At 41.2% G+C, this 22,963-nt stretch overlaps 1 protein-coding gene across 1 annotated transcript in view; it reads right to left on the bottom strand.

Moving 5' to 3' along the window:
* Positions 1–22,963, bottom strand: part of PAPPA (pappalysin 1) — a 591,278-nt gene that overhangs the window by 322,174 nt on the left and 246,141 nt on the right. Inside the window, exons 4-6 of the mRNA XM_068248107.1 lie at positions 17,672–17,971; positions 14,938–15,130; positions 7,971–8,092 (exon numbers count right to left, since the gene is read on the bottom strand). Coding sequence (XP_068104208.1) covers positions 7,971–8,092; positions 14,938–15,130; positions 17,672–17,971 — 615 coding nt within the window. The remainder of the gene's footprint in view (positions 1–7,970; positions 8,093–14,937; positions 15,131–17,671; positions 17,972–22,963) is intronic.

Raw genomic sequence — 22,963 nt, forward strand, 5'->3', positions numbered from 1 at the left:
CTCCCTTTTTTTCACCAATAACTTAATCACTTCTAATCACAACGAAAAGATCTATATCTTGTTTTTGTTTTTATAAGCTCTTTAAACCTTTATTGCATTAAAAATGACAGGCAGCGACAGCCCGCTGTTTCTGCCTAAGATGGCCTTTCTCAAGTTGCCAAAAATGTCAAATGCACAAATACACACATCTTTGCTACTTACAGTATATAGCCCTAACCACGCCCCACTGGGCGGTTAACATTCAGGTATGCAGGTGCGAAACCAGGTGAACCTGATAGGAGACTGAACACTAAAAAACAACCTCTAGTTAAGTCGGAGGAGACGTGTAAGTATGGCATGTTTTTATTTATATATGTTGCTATAGGAGAGCGTCTTTTGCCTATTACGCTTCTCCCAGTTCTTTGCGATACGCCTCCGGCCTCTATTCTCCGAGGCCAGCCGCTGCCCATTGGTACACACTGGGGCGCAGATGATGGGCTCTGAGCCTGTCATGTGACTTGAGTCACGTGACCGACTTCTGTGTCCTAGCGCTGTATGCACGGCGGGGATAGGAGTGTGATGTGCACCCTGGGATTTGACGTGTGGTGACAGCTGACTGGCGGTGACTGGACGAGAGGGACTTACTGATTGGTGAGTTGTTAAATTGATCCGTATTGGAGGTTGTTTTTTAGTGTTCAGTCTCCCATCAGGTCCACCTGGTTTCCACTCACTCCTGCATACTTGAATGTTAACCGCCCACTGGGGCATGGTTAGGGCTATATAAGTAACAAAGATGTGTGTATTTGTGCATTTGACATTTTTTGCAACTTGAGAAAGGCCATCTTAGGCCGAAATAGCGGGCTGTCGCTGCCTGTCATTTTTAATGCAATAAAGGTTTAAAGAGCTTATAATACAACTTTTTTTTGTGTGGTGCCGATCCTTTCAGGAACTGTTGCATTTACACCCCTTGTGGTATAGCGGTGAGGATCTGGGCACACTTTAACTTTTTGAGCCTGGAGAGTGCCCCTGCACGCATGTTTATACAAGCTTTACCTTCCACACATGCAATGAGGCAAACGTTACCTCCAAAACATGAAATGCAGCAAACATTACCTCATGCACATGTTAAAATGTAGTAAACATTACCTCCTACACATGAAATGCAGAAAACATGTGAGATATGACAAAGAGCACCACTGACACATGTTAAATACACATAATTTACTTTATATGAAATTCAGCACATTTTATCTCGGACAAAAATCCATCAAATGTTCCCCCCACTGGGTGCTGGTGGGGTGGGATGAAGCTGCTGAGTGGGTGGGAGGGGGACACTGCGTGCAGCTGGAAGGGTGACACTGGGTGGGAGGAGTGTGACAGCGAGTGGGAAGGGTGAAACTGGGTGGGAGGTGGGTGACACTGAGTGGGGAGGGTGACACTGGGTGCGGGAAGGGTGACACTGAATGGGGAGGGTGACACTGGGTGGTAGGTGACACTGAGTGGGAGGAGGGTAACACTGGGTGGGAGGAGGGTAACACTGGGTGGGAGGAGGGTGATACTGGGTGGACGGAGGGTGACACTGACATGGGGGGAGGGTGAAACTGGGTGGTAGGTGGGTTGTCACTGGGTGGTAGGTAGGTGACACTGGGTGGTAGGTGGGTAACAATGAGTGGGAGGAGGGTGACACTGGGTGAGGAGGGTGACACTAGGTGGAAGGAGGGTGAAACTGGGTGGTAGGTGGGTGACACTGAGTGGGAGGAGGGTGACACTGCATGGGGAGGGTGACACTGGGTAGGGAGTTTGTTAGTATAGGCAGCCTGATGACCTCTCCATTATAGTTAGCCAAATGACCCCTCCTCCAGTCCCAGTATAGTTAATCAGATGACCCCTTCCCCCAGTATTGGTAGCCAGATGACCACCACCAAATAAAGAGGGTGCCCCCAACCCCAGAGTTTGCAGCTAAAAGATAATTTACCTCTCCAGTATCCTCTTCCTCCTACTAGGCTCTCTGTCACATGCATCATGCAGAGGAAGACATCATGGAGACATGACTTCCCCCTAATGTGCACTGCACTCTGCACAACGGCCCTCCCGGCCATTGCTCCGCCTCTTTGCCTCGCTGGCTATTGCATCTCATTCTTGGCCCGGACCCTTCAGCTATAGCTCTACCCCTGTGATTGTGGCCCTGCCCCCTCACTCGCCGAGCTGCTGAAAATGCCTACAGGGTTTTCACACCTTTATCAGTGTTATACAGGTGCAGCTGGCACCCTCCCCCCTTGTGACACCAGTGCTAAAGTTTTTATATTCTAATGATTTTTTCAAAGTATTTTTATTAAGAAAATATAAAAATAAAAAGTACATACTGTCCAAATAGTTTCCCCACACAAGCTGCTGAATTAAAAGTCAGTAGAAAAGTACTACTGTATGTAAATTCAAGCACAGGAGAAAATAACCAGCATATGGCGAATACACATTTTCAAACGTGGTATCCAATAGATACTCTATGCAGCAGAGAAAGGAGTACATACGAAAAGGCACAATAGAAAATAATCGGAGGACAATAAAAAAAAATAAGGTAAGTTAAACTCACACTGTCCGCAGGATCAACCCAACGGGTCCAAGTTCTAGCAAATTGAGGCATATGATCTTCCACCATACCCAAACACACGTTCAAATGTCATAAGATGGTCTACACAAGCAACTACTGGAGAAATCTCTAATTTAGAATTTTTCCATTTGAAAGCCAAATAGGACCAAGCTGAATTGGCTGTGTGCTCTACTAGCCGATGTGTGGGATGTCTTACAGAACCATGTTTATTCCCTAATAACAGTACTGAGGGGTCTATGGTGAGGGGTTTACCAAGGACAGAGGACATCAGGCTGTTGACCTGTCTCCAAAAAATGTAAACTAGCAAGTAATTCCACCAGATATGAAAAAAGGACCCTTTAGTCCCACATCCCCTATAACACAGTTTTGAGCTTTGGCGGAAGATTTGTGAAATGTTCACTGGAGTTAAGTATGCACAGTGAAGGCTCTTGAGATCTGTTTAAAAAATAGAAAAATAATAACTACCCTTCAGGAGGGACTCAAAGCAGTGGGGCCCATCTGGCCTCTGTGACCTGGAAGCCAAGCTTACCATTCCATTTCTCTAGGATTAAGTTCATATTTTGTTTACTGCGAGCTGCAATAAGGCCATTTAGAAATGAGATTATACCTCCTTGGTCCTTCCTTACACCATCATTCAAATTAAGTTAGAGATATGTGAAATGGAAGTGGGTCTAAGAACGGCCAATAGTGATACACCTGGAGGAGCTGAAATGACTGATGGGTCCTACAGTTATGTGAAGCACTAAGGGGTTGGGTAGGGGACCATTTGCCATTTTCTCATTAACTTTTTCTTTAACATATTTTCAGAATACAAGGATATGGTAGCTTACAGTAAAACAAGGACAAATGTATTGGCAGCAAAATTTTTACAAACATAATTTTCAACGTATCATCCTGGAGAATGAACAGTGCAAATCCGTGGGTATTGCAAAAAGTCTTATCCTATTTAACAGTATATATAAAAACAACCACCAATATGGTCTGTGAGTAATGTTAAAATTACCAGGGCTGTAGAGTCAGAGTTGGAGTCGGAAAATCGGAGTGGAACAATTTTTGTGTACCTGGAGTCTGAGGTTTCATAAACTGAGGAGTCGAAGATGGATGAGTCAGGGCCATTTTGGGTACCTTGAGTCTGAGTTTGAGGTTTGGTGGTTTCATAAACTGAGGAGTCAGAGTCGAATGATTTTTGTACCAACTCAACAGCACAGATTTACAGAAGAAAAATTCGGTCAACGGGAAAACTTAATAAGCTGCCAATTGTGTATACTCAAGTACGAGATAAGGATACACAATTTGCCATTTTCAACAAAATTAGCAAGTTTGGTCAAATTGTGGCCAGTCAGCCAGGCCAGGTCCCCAGTCAAGCCTTGTTCGAAACCAGGATTATTCAGAATAGAGGTACATAGAGAAGAGGGTGCTTGTAGGTCAAGGATAAATGTGTAATGCTTCCAAATTTTTAAAGTGTGGAGAAAGTATGGAAAGGAGCCTACAGATTTAGAGATAGTCTTAAAGGGACTCAGAGCTTAGGGAAATAAAAAGATTTATACATATCTGGGGCTTTCTCCAGCCCCACATGCTCCAATCACTCCCACGGTGCCGTCCTCAGTCTTCTGCAGCGCTGGTACCGGGTCCGTGCACTCAGTCGGAGCGAGTCTGCGAAGGAGAAGTGTGCTCTTTGTGTATCTCTCCAGCAGCTGCTGAAGAGATACGTAGAGGGCGCACTTCTCTTACGTCAGAGTGGCTCCGATTGACGGAAGTGCGGGCCCCTGGTACTGGCGTGCGATTGAAGCGTATGGGGCTGGAGGAAGCCCCATGTATGTATAAATCTTTTTATTTCCCCGAGCTCTGGCACACTTTACGAGAGGACCACACCAGAGTTTCAAGTTTAATGGTAGATAAAGAGGACGACTCAAGGCAAACCCACAAAGGGGAATTGGAGCCACCTGAGTAGGGGGGATATAGGCTAACTGGGAGGCTGCATAGTAATTTGTTCAGAATGGCAGTTGTAAACACTTGATGGAAATTTTGGGAGGTGTATAGTTCCAAATAAAACAATGTCACGCTGCAGCATCTGAAGGCTTGACTTGGGAACCAGAACTGGCAGAACTCTGAATAATACAAAATTGTATGCATCCTTACTGCATGTATTTGGCCATACAAAGATATAGGGAGCTTCGTCCATGAACTAAGTAGAGTAGAGGGAGGCTATAAGAGGGGCATTATTAACTTGGAACATCTCAGTGGGGACCCTGGTGAGCTTGACCCCAAAGTACTTTACATATTTTCACTGAATGTTAAAACCAAAATGGGAGGCCAAAGAGGAAGTGAAATTATCAGGGATGTTGTGAGGCAGGATTTTAGAGTTGGCAATGTTAATGGATAAACAAGAAACTTGTTGGAATTTGGCTAGTAGTTGGAATAGTGGTGATATTAAAATCAGTGGGTTCATGAGGGTGAGAGCCAATGCATCACTAAAAAGACCTTAAAGGACACAGTATCTATATTATTCCCAGAGACATCAATTGCCTCTCTTACCCTGAGAGCAAGAGGTTTCATACAAAGGGAAAAGATGGCCAGCGAGAAAGGGCAACCATGCCTTGTACCTCACCCAATTTTAATGGAACCATATGTAGTATTGGTAATTTGAGGGTGGTGGTAGTGGAGGTGTAAATGGCCCTGAAGGCTTTAAGAAAAGGGCCTGAGACTCCTAATCTTTGAAGAGTTTACAACATATAAGTCCAACTTAGAGTGTTTTAGACCTTCTTGATATCTAAAAGGAGCAAGACAAGGGGAGTCTTGTTGGCATGGGAGTGATATATCATGGTGAAGAGCTTAGGATGTTATCAAAGGCCTGTCTAAGGGGGATAAAACCCACTTGGTCTTAGTAGACCAAAGGGTTCAAAAATGTATTAAGGTGCGTGGGTAAAATTCTTGTAATCGCTATTGATAAATGAAATGGGATTGCAATTTGAGGGAAGCAGGGAAATCTTTTTCGGTCTTGGGAACAACTGTAATTGCTGAGGCCATAAACACAGAGGAGACTGGGTGGCCCCGCAGAAAAGAATTTTAAAAGGAAGGGGGAAAAGGTCTATGAATAATGTTTATTATATTAAAGAGCTGTAAAGTCATCAGGACAAGAGGCCTTGTGATTTTTAATTTTTTTCAAAACTTCTTCTAGTTCCTACATAAAAATAGGAGTCCCCACTTGATGTAATAAAGTAGCATTGAGATAGAGATAATTATAATTTATTGGTTTTCTATAGCGGCAAAATATTACACAGCCTTGTACAATAAATAAGGTAATGAGCAATAAGAACACAATACAGGTAATGTGCAATAAGATACACAATGCCAGATCATACACTGGAGTGGTAGTAATAATACAAGGTTACGTTATTCTGTGGGTAGAATGCACAATAAAGTATGAAGTACAAGGAGGGAGGGCCCTCTAGATATCGCATGGTGGTTTAGGGATCCCGGTCTATGGCAGATTCTGGGAACCCTGTCTGTTGTGTGAACCAGTTTTGTTGTGGTTTTACATTGCTCTTTTTGCAGCTTCCAGGACACGGTTGAAAGGTGAGTGGTTAGGGAGGGGACCAAGTGGGTGGTTACCGGCACATGGTGTCCCAGCTAAGTGACAATCTACGATTACGGCCGAAGCCTCCCACCTGAATGCTGCTAAACTTAAGCATTTCCTGCTAGATGTGATACGACAGACAAAGGGTGTATACCATTGCACCTGATTGGCTGACAGGCGTCTGCTGATCAGATGAAGGTAGGAATATGCTAGCTGGGAGTGTGCATTTACTTATCATGTGTTTTGCAATCAGCATTCAGTTTCAAGGCAGTGAGAGTGATTCCCCTGGTGGTGAGAGGTCCAGGGCTCATCTGTATCGCCCTCTAGATATCGCATGGTGGTTTAGGGGTCCCGGTCTGTGGCAGATTCTGGGAACCCTGTCTGTTGTGTGAACCAGTTTTTTGTGGTTTTACATTGCTCTTTTTGCAGCTTCCAGGATACGGTTGAAAGGTGAGTGGTTAGGGAGGGGACCAAGTGGGTGGATACCGGCACATGGTGTCCCAGCTAAGTGACAATCTACGATTACGGCCGAAGCCTCCCACCTGAATGCTGCTAAACCTAAGCATTTCCTGCTAGATGTGATACGACAGACAAAGGGTGTATACCATTGCACCTGATTGGCTGACATGCGTCTGCTGATCAGATGAAGGTAGGAATATGCTAGCTGGGAGTGTGCATTTACTTATCATGTGCTTTGCAATCAGCATTCAGTTTCGAGGCAGTGAGGGTGATTCCCCTGGTGGTGAGAGGTCCAGGGCTCATCTGTATCGCCCTCTAGATAACGCATGGTGGCTTAGGGGTCCCGGTCTGTGGCAGATTCCAGGAACCCTGACTGCCATGTGAACCAGTGTTTTGTGTAGTAGTAGTCCCAATAATACAAGTTCACGTTATTCTGTGGGTGCAGGATAGAATGCACGATAAAGTATGAAGTACAAGGAGGGAGGGCCCTGCCAAAGTCTCAAAATCTAAAGGGAGGGTGTAGTGACATGAAAGGCGGAGGGCTGTATTGAGAGGTTCTCGGCAGAGAGAGAGTAGAGGTTATTCTGATATATAAGAATCAATAGTAGTATCAGGAGGAGTGGAGGATTGGAATAGGAATTTAAAATAGTAGTATACAAATCTTTTATGGATCAAGTCAGGGTTGCTGGTCTCTCTGCAGCTTAATTTTCCTAACAGCCTTTATTTGCTGTTGGCCTCTTAGCCAAAGGTCCAACAGTAAACCTTCTCAGCCTGGCCAGATAGTAGAACATCAATTTGGGCCTTAGTATCCTTGAACGATTTTTAGAGGTACTGCGGGCCCATCTGATGCTCCAAAACCAATTTAAAAAGTCTAAATTTTACATTTTTCAGAGATTCATTCTGCTTTTTATGACGAGAGGCAATTTAAATGATTTTCCCTCTAATCTAATGAAAGCCTTGTGTGTAAACTACAGGGTTGTTCTAGAGATTGTACATGTATTATTTTAGGACACGTATCGAACTCCAGGCCTGGAGGGCCAGATCCATGCCAGTGTTTAGGATGGACTGAGAAAGAAAGGAATGTGTTCTACCTGATGGACCACACCTTTACTGATTCAGACCCATCAATTCATTTGAGCTGTATCAAAAATGTGTGAGGATCTCAGCCCTCGTAGGACCAGTTTGACTTACCTGTTTTAGGAGAAGAAAACAGTCAAGGAGTATGTAATCTCTGCAATGTTAGATAAAAGTGATTCATTTAATCTCCAAGTGCGTTTGAGTCACTTTGGAGCATCAGAGACATATGCTGCCAAATTAAAATTGGAGGGATTCATTTATCAGTATTACCTTCAGCTTCCCTTGGACTCCAATGGCCAGATGGATTGCACGGCACTGGAGAAGATGCATTTGAAGCATACTGGACCAAGATTCCTTTCTCTACACACAAGTGGCAGGCTGATCCCAATTCTCTAACAAAACATTAAAGCAGACAACCATCAAATGATTAATTATATAATGCTCAAGACATGGATTACTGTGGAAAATTCAACAGCATATCCAAAGAAAGAAACTATGTTGCTTTAGAAGGACAACCTTCTGAGTTCTGGAAGTTGTTTCTTCTTGTTGACCAATGTCTTAAAGGACACATGAAGTGAGAGGGATATGAAGGCTGCCATATTTATTTCATTTTAAGCAATGCCTGGCTATCCTGCTGGTCCTCTGCCTCTAGTACTTTTAGCCATAGTCCCTGAACAAACATGCAGCAGATCAGGTGTTTCTGACATTTTTGTCAAATCTGACAAGATTAGCTGCATGTTTGTTTCTGGTGTGATTCGGACACTAATGCAGCCAAATAGATCAGCAAGGCTGCCAGGCAACTGGTATAGTTTAAAAAGTAAATAAATATGGCAGCCTCCATATACTTCTTGCTTCAGGTTCCCTTTAAGTTCTAATGAAGTGAAGGAAAAAAAAAACGAAAAACCTTGTAGAGGTAATCCACTCTATCCAACAGTCTAACACTTAAACAGTGATTAATTCAGTTCCCTGGCTGAACATGAACACTGTCTTTAAAGTGAAACTTTACTATCATTGGAAATTGTTAGAAATATAAATAAGTGGTCCACAACTCAAAAACTTATTAAAAAAAAGTATCTTTTAATTTCAAATGTAATTATAGAGTAAAATAAGGGCACAGATCCACAAAATATAATTATAGAATGACGTGCTTGTTGTCTGAGGTCATCAACATCTGTACATGACCCTTCAGCTCGACACAGTTAAAAGAAGCGCAACTATTTGTAGCTGAAATTTGTGCCCACTATTTGTAGCTGCAGTTTAGGGCCGCCCTTTTCAATGCCAGGTGTTAAGGTTAGGCAGGGGTTGAGGGTTAAGGTTAGGCGGTGACAGGGTTAAGGTTAGTTGAGAACCAGGGGGTTAAGGTTAGGCACCCACTGGGGGGATTTAAGGTTAGGCACCAACCATGTGATTTAAGGTTAGGTGCCAACCATGGAGGGTAAGATTAGGCACCCCTGGTGGTGGGGGGGGGGGGGGAAGAGTAGGGAGAGGTTATGTCATGGTCAAATATAAGCAATATTTTACAGTATATAAATTAAGTAGTAAAATATCTGTAAATTTATGTATATTCTACTACTGGCTATTTCCTGTGTTAAGAAAAAAATATATGTTTTTTCTTTGGTAAAGCCTCTGCATATGAGGGCATATTCACAGTGGAACGTTACGTTTTAATGCGACATTAAAGTTGCAATGCATCTGCATTTAGAGGTCATGCGCTGCAAGCAGTGAGTTACCATAATGCAACATTTTTCATGGCAACGTTAACGTAGCACTGTGAACGTCCCATAGGATTATCCTTGCAGTGCAGTAAGCTGCGTTATAAGACTTTATAACGCAGCTCCGCAACGTCCCACTGTGAATGCGAACTGAAGGTGGAGCAAGATGTTACATCAAAATAATTTCATAAAAAATGTAAGACTATCTAGAACAATATAATAATAATAATAATAATTTAAAGGAAACCAGAGACGAACGTATTTTAAGCATGAAAAAAAGATGTTATATATACCTAGGGCTTTCTCCAGCCCCATAAGCTTGGATCGCTTCCACGCCGCCGTCCTTTGCTGCCTCTATCGCCGCTACCAGGTCCCGTCACTTCCGCCCGACGCGGCCAATATTCCGCATGCACAGGGGCTCCCTCCGGCTCTTTACGCATGTGCCTGCGCAGTATGGAGGGAGCGCACTGCGCTTGCATCGACTGGCTCGACTGACCAAAATGACGGGACCCGGTACCGGCGGACAGAGGCAGCGGAGAAAGGCGGCGTGGGAGCGATCCAGGCTGATGGGGCTGGAGGAAGCCTCAGGTATGTATAAATATTTTATTTTATCGTCTCTGGTTCTCTTTAAAGGTAACCAAGCAATCACCATTTTTAGCACCAAGGGCATCTCAGTAGCACACACCAGGAGTAAAGAGGTGCCAAGGTATGGATAGATTTAGGTTAAAAAATGATAAACTATAAATAAGTGAGGTGGCTTACTTCATTAACAACAGTGATATGTGACAAACAAGATTTATAATGCACAACTGCATCCTGTCCCATTGGAACACTCTAAGTGCCACAGGTGGTTGGTTGCCACTCCTGCAACCCATCTTAATTGTGAGTAGTTTTGTTTACTTTTTAATACCACATTTGAGCTATTAATGTACTACACTATCTGGGCACCCATTGTCTCTACGTCATTTTCCTCCATACATCTCAATAGAAGATTTAAAATGCATGCTACCAATTTGGCTAATTGATAAAAAAACTTAAATTTTACCTCTTCTATTTACATTTCAAACACTTAGCCCAGAGGGACAAGCCCTATTGGCATGGACTACAAGTGATAACCCAGGTGGTGTCCTGTCAGTGCTTGAAGACCCTAAACATACTGTGGAGGTCCTTGCTTATCCCCCAGTGACCATATTAATCCAAAGGGCTCTGGTGTAGCTATCCCGCAGTAGGACACCCCAAAAAATGGTTCAGGTGAATGGTTCAGTGGACTCTGTTCTCGCATCGGATGGTAGGATTGCGAGTGGCAGAGTGACACCATGTCTGGTGTGACTAATACTCCACTAGTGATCGGTGCACTAACAAATGTACATCAGGAGCCTTTGTTGCAGAATCCTAATCCATGTATAGCTCATAAATTTGCATGCAATTACACACCATGTAGTCGTTCTACACGTTTGTTTACATACAAAATTATTGCATATTGATTGCATGTGCAGTCCTATACACCATAGTTCCCCAACCCTGTCCTCAAGGCCCACCAACAGTACATGTTTTGCAGGAAACCACGCACAATCACAGGTGAGGTAATTAGTGTCTCAGCAGAGCTGATTAACTACTCTCTGTGGATTTCCACAAAACATGCACTGTTGGTGGGCCTTGAGGACAGGGTTGGGGAACACTGCACACCACAGACTGCACAAATTGTGATTATTAAGATGCTGCGCTGTGGACCAGCAAAGATGTTGTGTCTACTGGATGCGGCTATTATGCAAAAACATTTTGTGGCATACAGTGCAATCCGGCAACCAGGGGGCGGCATCTGGAATAACACCACCCCTGTGAGTGAGCCGTACACGTAGCAAGTAGAGCTGGGACGCGGCCAATGCTATGCTGGTTGTCATGCCAATCACAGCAAACAGGATGTGACGTTAGGGATCCAGGCAGAAGTGACACGCAGATAGGACCAACGTCTAAACCGAATGAGGTAAAACGGGGCTGAGATAATGTGGGGCTGAGCAATGCCTATGAGATAGGAGAGGGTTAAAGCGGTATTGGCACCATAAAAATTAAATTTCAACAGCAACTGGTCTGCGTGTATTAAGTGATAAAGATGCTAATCCTGCATTCAAAACTGTTTCTGCTGTTATGGTTTGGAGTTATCACATACTTTAGGAGCACTGGCCCTAGTGCCAAACAGTGCCAAAAAGTTGAATGCTGGGAGTTCTTTTGAATGCTGGGAGTTCTTTTTATCTATAATATATTCCTCCTCTTTTATTTCCCTGCCTAGCTGATCACTTGTGTTTACAAGCAAGGCTAAGGTGACTCAGTGATTGGATGTGTAAATAAAAAAAAAGACTCTGGGAGGAGGGCAGCTAATAAATACACAATGGGCAAGAGAAAGGAGGGGGGAACAAGAGTCAGGGAGGATATGATGTCAGCATTAGCTTGGCAAGATGGCCACTGCCTAGAATAGGATTTTCTGCTTTTCCTTTGTAAAATTCACAGGAATCATTACATGGATAGCACAATACATCTGTTATGTAAGTAGAAGTAGTATTTATCTACTTATATATGTGTTTTTTATTTCTAGGTTAGCATGGGTGTCGCTTGTTCTTTAAAGCAGCTAACCTCGAGCTAGGTATGCATAATTGGAAATCAATTAACAAACACGCCTCCTCACTGGGTACCACCCATGTGAGAACAGAGTCCACATTTTCATCTGAACTGTTTTTGGGGGTGTCCTATAGACCCCACAGTGGGATAGCTACACCAGTGCCCTTTGGATTAATATTGTCACTGGGGGATAAGCAAGGACCTCCACAGTATGTATAGGGTCTTCAAGCACTGACAGGACACCACCTGGGGTGTGTCATACCCATAGACCCCCCTTCCCTATGCATGTTATTTTAACCCATAAAAACGAGTTATCACTTGTAGTTTTTGCCAATAGGGCTTCTCCCTCTGGTCTAAGTGTTTGATATGTTTTTCCCTGGCATTTCACTCGGAGAGTGCAAGTTCTATTTACATTTAGAAGTTTAGCAGAGACCTTTATTACCCTACTTCTGCGGACAGCAGATAAGGCTATTGCAGTGACTGAAATGCACATCAAGAAGCAAGAATAAAGGTAGAGAAGTTGGAGAGAACTGAGGCCCCACCAACACAGAGGGAAGACTGTTGCTGATGAAGAGAGGGAACATAGATCCCGTGACTGCTATTTTGGTTTAAGATTCAAGATTTGAATTCTCCATTTGCTAAGGAGACATGGCTATAGCAATTTTTCTATCAGTGAGCCATACAGCAAGGACTTTATTTGTAATCATGGAATATTGCTTAAAGTTCAGTAAACAGAAACACTTACAAATTTTTTCCAGAAATGTGTTGTATTTTCCTTTTTTTGTTTGATTAAAGAAGATAAAATTAATATAAGAAATACTACTATGAAGTACCTAGACATCAGTTCAAGCTGTATAAGCCTAAGGGTAAAAAACAACAATACAGTTTTAATATAGCTGTATTATGCATATACAAAAAAAAACTGTTTATCTGATTGCAGCTGTGCTATTTAGATCTGCATCTGACCTAAATTGATGAATAAAGAATTCATAACAACATTAGTGCTTTTAAAGGCAAACCTTTGCTGACGTTATATGGTTTCTGTTATTAGTTCATTACGGGAAAACATTTGCTGAAGGATTTCTGTAGAGAATCCAGATGTCCTATTTAGTGTAGCTCTTTACAGGAGTGCCATCTATTATGTGTACTATTTTTTCAACATTATTATTGAGTGAAACCTAGTGATAAGATGAGTCCACGAAAGCCCTTGAGTTAAATGTGATGGTGCTTCTGTCCACTGTAAATCTTCCAATTAAGAGTTAAAAATTCTTGTTTGCAGGTGGAGTTTGCAGAGCTGGATCAATAGTAGCACAGTGACAGATCTGTATACAATAATTCTAAGGTTTGTATAAAATAAACTCAGAAAAATGTTGTGATACACTCTGGAGGATAATATACTCTGTAAAAATACTGGAGGATGATATTAATAATTTCTTGCCAATCCGTAGCTCATCTAATCTGATCAGATCTTCTGTCCTGACGGAATCACAAAGCGATTTAGCTTGTGGTCTGGCTCTACCAAACATCTATCATGTACATTTCTTATCAAACCAGCACTAAACAAAAGTAGTCCTTCCCCTTTAATGACTTACGAGGTAATAAGGACTCCATATCAGACCAAGAGGAGTTCTGGTTCCACCTAAATATAATTCATAGGAATATTAGACTGTTTGGGGGTATGACTTTGCTAGACCATAAACCCTCCACTTACAGTCATGAGCATTCATACCCCCTAAATTTATTCAGATGACTGGGAATCAGAGAAATGGGAACATCCGATTAGGCTATCATCTAATAAGAGCTTGAGAATCTCTTTTTAGGGGAGAACTAAACCAATAAAGGTGTACATGTTATTACACCGCCAGGTAGTTGGGTCACAACAAATCGGGGGGGGGGGGGGGGGAGGGCTATTGCCGGCACCCGATTTACTAACACTAACTAACGTCAGCTCTACTAAACATTTTATTTAAATAGACTGTATGAACTACTCTAATAGGAGTAAGAAAAAATAATCTAAATGTAGAAATATGAATAAACTTTATTTGTTATCAATATGCATGTGTTTTTTTCATATTTGCTTTAAGCATGTAGTGTTGACCATAACCATGTGTATGCTGAGAAAAGGCATCCAGATATTTGGTGCCAGCTGCAGCCTGCAGGTACTATTAGAATAGCAATATTGCTTATATTGCACTACTGGGAACTGGCTAATGCTGATAATAGAATATCAGTAATTTTACTGACACCATACTATCACTTTACCTAACCTATCTCTCTCACTAACCCCCCTCCCCTTCCTATTCCTAACACTAAACTACTCCCTCACTACTCCTAACACTAACACCCCTTACCTACTCCTTGCACTAACCTACCTACTTTTACTGCACTACTAACTCCTCCTGCCTAACCTAACACCATTAATGCTGATGTACGCTGTATCACTTACACTCGCTATCTGTTGCTCCGCCACTATCCGTGCTTTTCCTCTATCACTAGCTATCAACTTCCAGTGTTTGGCTATTTCTTGCATTTTTGGCATCCAAATTATACACTAGGAATTGCTTTGACCTTAATTAACATTGCAATCTATGCTGCAACCAAATTACCAGGTGCATGGAGGCACCCAAATTTACATACAGGTGCAGTGTCTAGTACAGGTTTTTGTCTGGTACAAAACTGAAATAAAACTGGCATTATTGTGCGTATTCTCACGAGACAGTGGTCTACAGTGTTCCAGAAACCTGACAGTTTTTAGTTTAAAGACTAGCTGGCTTACTACAAACTCTGCAAAAGTAACTGTATGTAGTGAACTAGAGAGAGTGTGTTTTGAGTAGGCTACATAAAGTCACAAATTTGATGACTTGGCATATAGGAGAAAATAAGGATAAAATGGCTGCATAAAAAAGTTTTACCTTTCAAATATGTATCCATCAATTGGAGGGAACCACTCCATGGTGACGGAGGTAAACGTGTGTTCAATAATCTGTGGAGCAATTGCAATCGGCGAAGGTTTAGCTAAGGTCTGCCAACCTTGGTATACTAGGTCTAAATAGCAGTGCATTCTAGCAACTTGATTGGGAGTGAAGGAGTTTGTGCAGTCATCCTCTGAAATACAAAACATGAGAACGAGATATGCATTGTTAAGGGGCTTTCTGCCTTAAGCACCATTCTCAAATATTTCTAGAGTTAATGATGTGTGAATAAGTTTGTTCAGTCATCAGATTTGCAGAAGAAAAAAGAATGAAACATTTTACACCTACTCAATAAACAGGGACTAATCTTTAAAATTAGAGGTCACATCAAGGTTTGTGATAATTCACAAAGGTTTGTTAAGAGAATGAATCTCAACCTGTAATCTCTTAGTTAACCTTGCATTTCATTACTTCTCAATTTAGGTAGGCCTGCATTTTTACAGCAGTCAGCCTAGCGTTTAAATATCTAAGTGATTTGCACTGTCATGGGAATCTCCACTTAGTGCTAGTGTATGATACCGAGCATCTTCTGAACAGCTTAACATTAAAAATTAATTTTATTAGCTATACAGCCTCACTCCACATAGTCATATAGCTTGGCTGTGCTAAATGGGGAAGAAAATGTACAAGTTTAGTAGCCCAGATTGTGAGAAGACTTACCAATGCTGTTAAACATTTTTGTCATTACTGTTAAGGTTACATTCCAGAATTCTTTCAATAATTGATGGACTTTATAAGCCATCTTAAAAAACCATACATAATCAGAAAGTAGCACTTAAAGGCTTTAATGGTCACCATAAAGCAGAAATGAAGCCAGAAAAGTTCTTCTACTAAAACAAAAGGTAATGGTGTAAAACAAAGACAATGTTACAATACTGAATTCCAACTTAAGCAACTGAAACAGAAATAACTCAATAGCTAGTTTATAAATATATTACGGACGGGGACAAATTGAATCAGAATCAAAATCATTAACACAAAAAGTTGCAGTGCTTGTAAAATATAGTATTAAAGGGCTGCACAGAGCATATGTAGTTACTTCCTCATTTTCTATTTTTCCTTCTCTTTCTTGCCCTTTCTCCCTTTCTAACTTCCTCTTTGTCATCCCAGCCTCCTTTATCTCTTGCTTAGGGCCGGTTTACACTAGGAGACAAGGCCGTTTCCAATTCGGCCGCAGTTGCTGTTCTGCTATGCAGCCACAGCCTGAATCGCTAAACACAGCTATAAAAGCCATACAACTGCAGTATGCCATCCAGATTCGCAGCAAAGTGCAATCTGAACAGCAAGCCATAGATGAGATAGGCAGCGTTTCCCTGCCCCTCATGTATTGTGCTTTGAGTCCTATGGGAGAAAAGTGCTATAGAGATGTTATTGTTGTATTGGGCCCCGATTAGAGTGGAAATATGGCCTTCCTCCCTCATGACCTGCAGCACTTTACAGAGTCCATAGCCATGTCACTGACTGTTCTCAGAGAAGCTCACAATTGAATCCTGTCATAGTCTAATGTCCCACCATATTATTATTATTATGCATTTATATAGCACTGACACCTTCTGCAGCACATGACAGAGTACATAGTCATGTCACTGACTGTCTGACCAAAGTTCATCTAATATCTCTTATGTAGTCTAAGGTAATTTTTGGTAGCAGAAACCATTAATTTGTTAGTACATTATGGAGGAAAGCTACACAAACATCAGTACAAGTAAACATTCAAACTCTCTGCAGATTTCCTGCCCCAAGTTTTAATACAGTCAATGTTTTTTTCAGCAGATCTTAAGCTATTAAAAATTGAATAGTGTATGCCAGCACACAGGTACCGTGTGATACAGTCTAATTTAGGAAAGGGGGGGGGGGGGGGTGACACCCCGAGTTATCGCACCAGGTGTCACAGACCTTAGCAACGCCACTGATGCTGTGTGGAGGTCAATGATAAAGCCTGTGGAGTGCATCCTTCTGTGGTTAATAGTTTATCACTGTGTGGAGCAGGAGTGGTGTACCTGCTTGAGGAATTGCACTGGTCAGAACTTTCCTGAACTAGGATTGAGTACAAAATAGGAGTGACCAGTCAGTATGCACTGAGAATAAATCACTTATGCACAGTGACAATGAGCTAGAACAGTGTCATGGCCAGCCACACACTACAAAGTAATGTAGGTGTTGTGTTGCTACAACACACATCACACCAACAACACACACCATACCACAATGCAACAGCAAAATATCAGTACAGCACACAGCAGGGTATTTTAGTACACAAAATCACTTTTGTGGTCATAAGGACTATGGGGGGGGGGGGGGGGGTCCCCAGCTGGTGCACTACAAGTAGCAGTGCACCTAGAGAGCAGCTACACAGCTAAATATAAATACAGCCTATGTAGTCAGGATGAGTCCTCAAATGATAATAAATGATATAGTGTTTGGCATAAAAATAAAGGAATACTTGGATAGGGGGATTAGTGTTAGGCACATAGATAGTGGTATGCTTAGGGCAGGGGCTAGTGTTAGGTGTTAGTTAAGCCAATAGTAGAATATCAATAATGTAACATCACTGATATTTTAACAATTTGCATTGCCAGTCAAAGAGAAACCTGCACATTACACATGTCCACATTATATGTAAATCATGCAAGAGATTCTCAAAGTATTTTTCTAACCCCACTAAATTTCTTACCTGCGTAACTCATGTAGTTATTGAAGGGTGTCTTGAGAAATTTTTGAAAGCCACATGTTTCATTTCCAGGTCCGGGAACAGGATCTCCACATGTTTTGTGTTTAGGAGATGGGTTAGTGTCACGACAGAGATCCCCTGTTTCATAAGAAGGATCTGTCTCCATACATGGATCACTGCAGGACAGGATTTCTGAGATGCCACGGAAGACATGGTAGAGTCCCAGGCTATGTCCAATCTCATGAATCATGGTATGAGTGTGACCAGGAACTCCGAAAAAAGATGGGTTCATAACAATGCCCCCTGTTATGGCAAACACAACAAATTATCTATGGATTTGCAGAAAAGATACTCACACATATACCAAAATGTTTCTTTTACTTTTCAACTCCATTCCATTAGTGAGATCAAAGTTATGGGTATTTATAAGGATAAAACAAGATGGTTTCATCATTTTGGGGTAATAAATAAATAAATGCCATTACAATTAATCGCTTAATGTTAATCATAGGTCAAGATTGTCATGATATGGAATGAAAAACAAAGGTAAGAATCTTGATTCTTCTGGCAATTTGAAAAACAAAAAGCAAAAAAATAAAATAAACAAAACAAACAAAAAACAAAACAACAACAAAAAAAAAACAGGAAAACAAACTGAGCATACGTATCATATCATATCAGATCATATGTATCAGCTCTTTACATATAGACAGATGATATAGATTCTAGTTACCATGTCAAGGCTGTCCTTAAGTTTTATACCTGGATTCTAAAGATGACTTTATGTAAGAGCAGGTTAAAGCAGTCAAGCAAGGAAATCAACCTAGCATATGGTAAAGTCACTCTAGTAACAACAATGTTTAACATCCCAAATGCTTTAACCACTTCCCCACTAAGGGTTTTTTCCCTTTCTGGACCAGAGCAATTTTAACCTTTCAGCGCTCCTTCAAGTCATTTGCCAATACCTTTATAGCTAATTATCATAATGAAATGATCAATATCTTGTTTTCTTTCACCACCAATTATGCTTTCTTTGGGTGGTACATTTTGCTAAGAATTATTTTATTCTACGTGCATTTTAATGGAAATAATGATAAAAATGAAAAGAAAAGAATCATTATTTCTCAATTTTCGGCCATTATAGTTTTAAATAAAGTGTTCTACTGTAGATAAAACCCACACATTTTATTTGTCCATTTGTCCCTTTTATTGCAATGTTTAAATATTTCCCTAGTACAATGAATGGTGATAATATTTTATTTGGAAATAAAGGTGTATTTTTTTCTGTTTTGCATCCATCACTAATTACAAGCCCATAATTGCAAAAATAACAGTAATATATCCCCAAGACATACAAATTAAAAAGTTCAGTCTCTAAGGCAGGTATGTCAATACCGGTCCTACGAGGGCCGAGATCCACACACATTTTTTATACAGCTCAAGTGAATTGATGGGTCTGAATCAGGAAAGGTGTGGTCCATCAGGTAGAACACATTCCTTTCTTTCTCAGTCCATCCTAAACACTGGCATGGATCTGGCCCTCCAGGCCTGGAGTTTGACACATGCCCTAAGGTAACTATGTTTTTTTTTTATTTGTCTTTTTTTTTATATACAATTTTTTATTTGGGTAACTATGGGAGAGTGAGGAAGATAGTGGGTAAATTTTAAATGGTATATATGTTTTTTTATTGAAAAAAAAAGCATGTAGGTGCAAGTTTACTTTTTGGCCACAAGATTTCCAGTACGCGAACACAAAATAATGCAGGCTAGTGTAACTTTGTTCGTTACAATGGCAAACAATTCTCATTGAAGCCGGTAATCATTGACACCGGCACTTAGATTGGTAAGTGGGAACTGTGTTCCCATTCACTGATCTCCAGGCTAATGGACGGCAGCCAGAATGCAAAAGGGAGCAAGCGCGTGGCGGCCATTCACGGCAATAGATGAATATCTAGGCCCCTGTGTGGGAACTAAAGTCCTGCGGAGCATAGATATACTGCCACAGATGGCTTAACTGGTTAAAGGACACTGTCTTATGCATACTATGCATAGAACTGTTGTCCAACCTTGCATTTCAATCAGTGCATGATTGTTGAGAGACAACATGTTGACAGGTATACTAAAAGACAACAGATCGTAAACTAACCTTAGTTACATGATAGCAAAATAGTTCACTGAATCATGGTTATTTAACAGTACGCTATCACTGAAACGGGCAGACGTTAAACAAATGAAGACAGTTATGCTTTAAAAGGTAAAACTTGATATATTTGACTATTATAACCTTTCTATCAATGGAACTGCTATTTCTGTTTCTTTGCTATGTGATACTTGCTTATGCTTTATAGCCAAGGTTGAAGGAATCCATTTCTTGGCCCCTTCTTACTGTACTGAAAGGACAACTGTAGTGAGAGTGGAGTGCCATATTTATTTGCTTTTAAGCAATATCAGTAGTGTCTGAATCACACCAGAAGCAAGCATGCAGCTAATCTTGTCAGATCTGACAACAATGTCAGAAACACCTGATCTGCATATGCTTGTTCAGAGGCTATGTCTTAAGTATTAGAGACAAAAGATCAGCAGGATTGCCAGGCAACTAGTATTTAAAAGAAATGCCGCCTCCATATCCCTCTCAGTTTAGTTGTCTTTTAATGCTTTTAATGGGAATGTTTTTTGTTTGTTTGCTTGTTTGTTTTTTCAACAGGGAGACCTGATATGCTCAGTGCAGCAGTTGATAGTTGCTGATCTCCTCAGTTTTACAGTTGCTGCTCACTTCATCCTTGCCTATGTCACATTCTGAACCCAGCCTCTTGGATTGAAATAAACAGTAGGTGGGTGCAAGGGCCAGTTTAAAGGGGTTCTTTCACGAATGAGGAAAAAAATTAAAAGTGGTTTATGCATAAACTATTAAACATCCTTGTTAAATAGTGTAAAAAGTTTTTTTAAAAAATGAATGGTTTCTTCAATATAACATGTATTGTAAATAGTGACGGATGACGGCTGGGAGGCTAATCCATTTGTTAGGGGTGTTTTTTTTTACTTTCTTTTCACAACCATAACTGCTGCCTACATAGTTTTCAGTGGTATAAACCACTTCTAGCAGGAATCGCCGTTATAACCCTAATAGCTGAGCTCCGCTGAGCTGCTGAATATGTGTTTACATTGTTGCTAGGCAACCAGACCCTGTGCAGAGACTCCTTTTGTGAAAAGAGTCATAAGCTGCAGGGAGAATCAGTCCCATCTACAGTACACCATATGATTCTTTGTCAGATTCGATTCAATTAATTGATATGATTTGATTCAATCTGACATGACCGATTCATGATTCGATTCAATTTGATTCAAATTGAATAGAATCATGAATCGGACATGTCAGATTGAATCAAATCAAATCAATGAATAGAATCAAATTGAATCGAATCTGACAACGAATCATATGGTGTAGATGGGACTGATTCTCCCTGCAGCTTATGACTCTTTTCACAAAACGAGTCTCTGCACAGGGTCTGGTTGCCTAGCAACAATGTAAACACATATTCAGCAGCTCAGCAGAGCTCAGCAGTTAGAGTTATAATGGCAATTCCTGCTAGAAGTGGGTTATACCACTGAAAACTATGTAGGCAGCAGTTATGGTTGTAAAAGAAAGTAAAAAAAAACACCCCTAACAAATGGATTAGCCTCCCAGTTCTTCATATGTCACTATTTACAATACATGTTATATTGATGAAACCATTCATTAAAAAAAAAAAAAACCTTTTACACTATTTTAGAAGGATGTTTAATAGTTTATACATAAACCACTTTTTATCTTTTTCCTCATTCGCGGAAGAACCCCTTTAAAAGAAATAAGTAGTAAGAGAAATATGGATGCTCCCATTTCTATCTCCCATCATAAAGTACCAATTGCCTGGTTATTATGTGGATCTTTTCATTTTAGTAATGTTTAAGAGTCACACACCTGCAACCAGTTTTACAGAGTAGGAATTGAGAGATATCACCTACAGATCACCTATCAAAATACAGATTTCATGATTATCGTTTATTTTTGTCTACCTTACCTAACTACCTGAAAGGGACCTTAGAGGGAAGAGGATATGGAGGCCACAACATCTATTTCCTTTTAAAAAAATTTGACTGCCCTGCTGACCTTTTGCGCTTTAAGCATGTCTGAAACGTATACCTGAAACATACTGTAAATACTGCCACTAAAGTCAGGGCACCTTTTCGTACTCTTTTTGGGTCAGTAGATAGTGTTAGAGGCATAGAACCAGGCAATGCAAAGATAGCCAGGCAATCTGCATTGTTTAAAAGAAAATAAATATGGTTGCCTCTACGTCACTACAGGGTAACTTTCTAGGAAACTCCAGGATGTGTTGAATTATACATCTGACTGAGAGTAATAGAGGCCATCATCTTCATTCCCTTATCTTATAAGGATGCCAGTTGCCTGGCTGAAATCCAGAGTTTTTGGCTTTAATCGTTTTTGAGTCATACACTTGCAATAAGCATACAGCCAGTTGAGTCAGAACAGAGTAAGCACACCTGTGTGCTCATTCTGGGCCAGTGACTTAACGTATAAACACCCAATGTTCAAAAGCAATTCATTCTTTTCTGAAAAAAAAATAATTCAGAAGGAATACATTCCTACCATACACAGCACATCAATTTCTAATAGATTCCAGCAGGGAATTAATTGAAAATCGATTGAACTGCAGTGTTACACTGTTCAATGCCGTGCAACGCTATAGGCCATCGGTCTACCAATGCTTTTGCCCTGCCCCTGCCCAATCTAAATTTTCTATCCTGCCTCATCAAAGCTTTTGATCAATTTTTGGTATATACGCACCTTAAAGGACCACTGTTGTGATCTTAACCTCTTGAGGACTGCAGGGCTAAACCCCCCTAGTGACCAGGCAATTTTTAGTTTAAAAGGCCACTGCAGCTTTAAGGCCAAGCTGCAGGGCCGCACAACATAGCACACGAGTGATTCCCCCCCCCCCTTTTCTCCCCACCAACAGAGCTCTCTGTTGGTGGGGTCTGATCGCATCCCCCATGTTTATTTTTTTTTTAATAAATATTTGTGTTGCCTTTTTTAAAAAAAAAAACCCTCTTCCTTTAACCCCCTTCCCTCCCTCGCTCCCTCCCTCCCCACAGCCGGCCAATTACGGCGATCGGCTGTCATAGGCTTCTGCCTATGAGAGCCGATCGCTCTCTTGTCCCCCAGGGGGACAGCCGTGTCACACGGCTGTCCCCAGTGCAGCGCTGCTGCTGATCGCAGCGCTGCACAGAGTAAAT

The sequence above is a fragment of the Hyperolius riggenbachi genome, chromosome 8, assembly GCF_040937935.1.
Source record: "Hyperolius riggenbachi isolate aHypRig1 chromosome 8, aHypRig1.pri, whole genome shotgun sequence".
Classification (NCBI taxonomy): Eukaryota; Metazoa; Chordata; class Amphibia; order Anura; family Hyperoliidae; genus Hyperolius; species Hyperolius riggenbachi.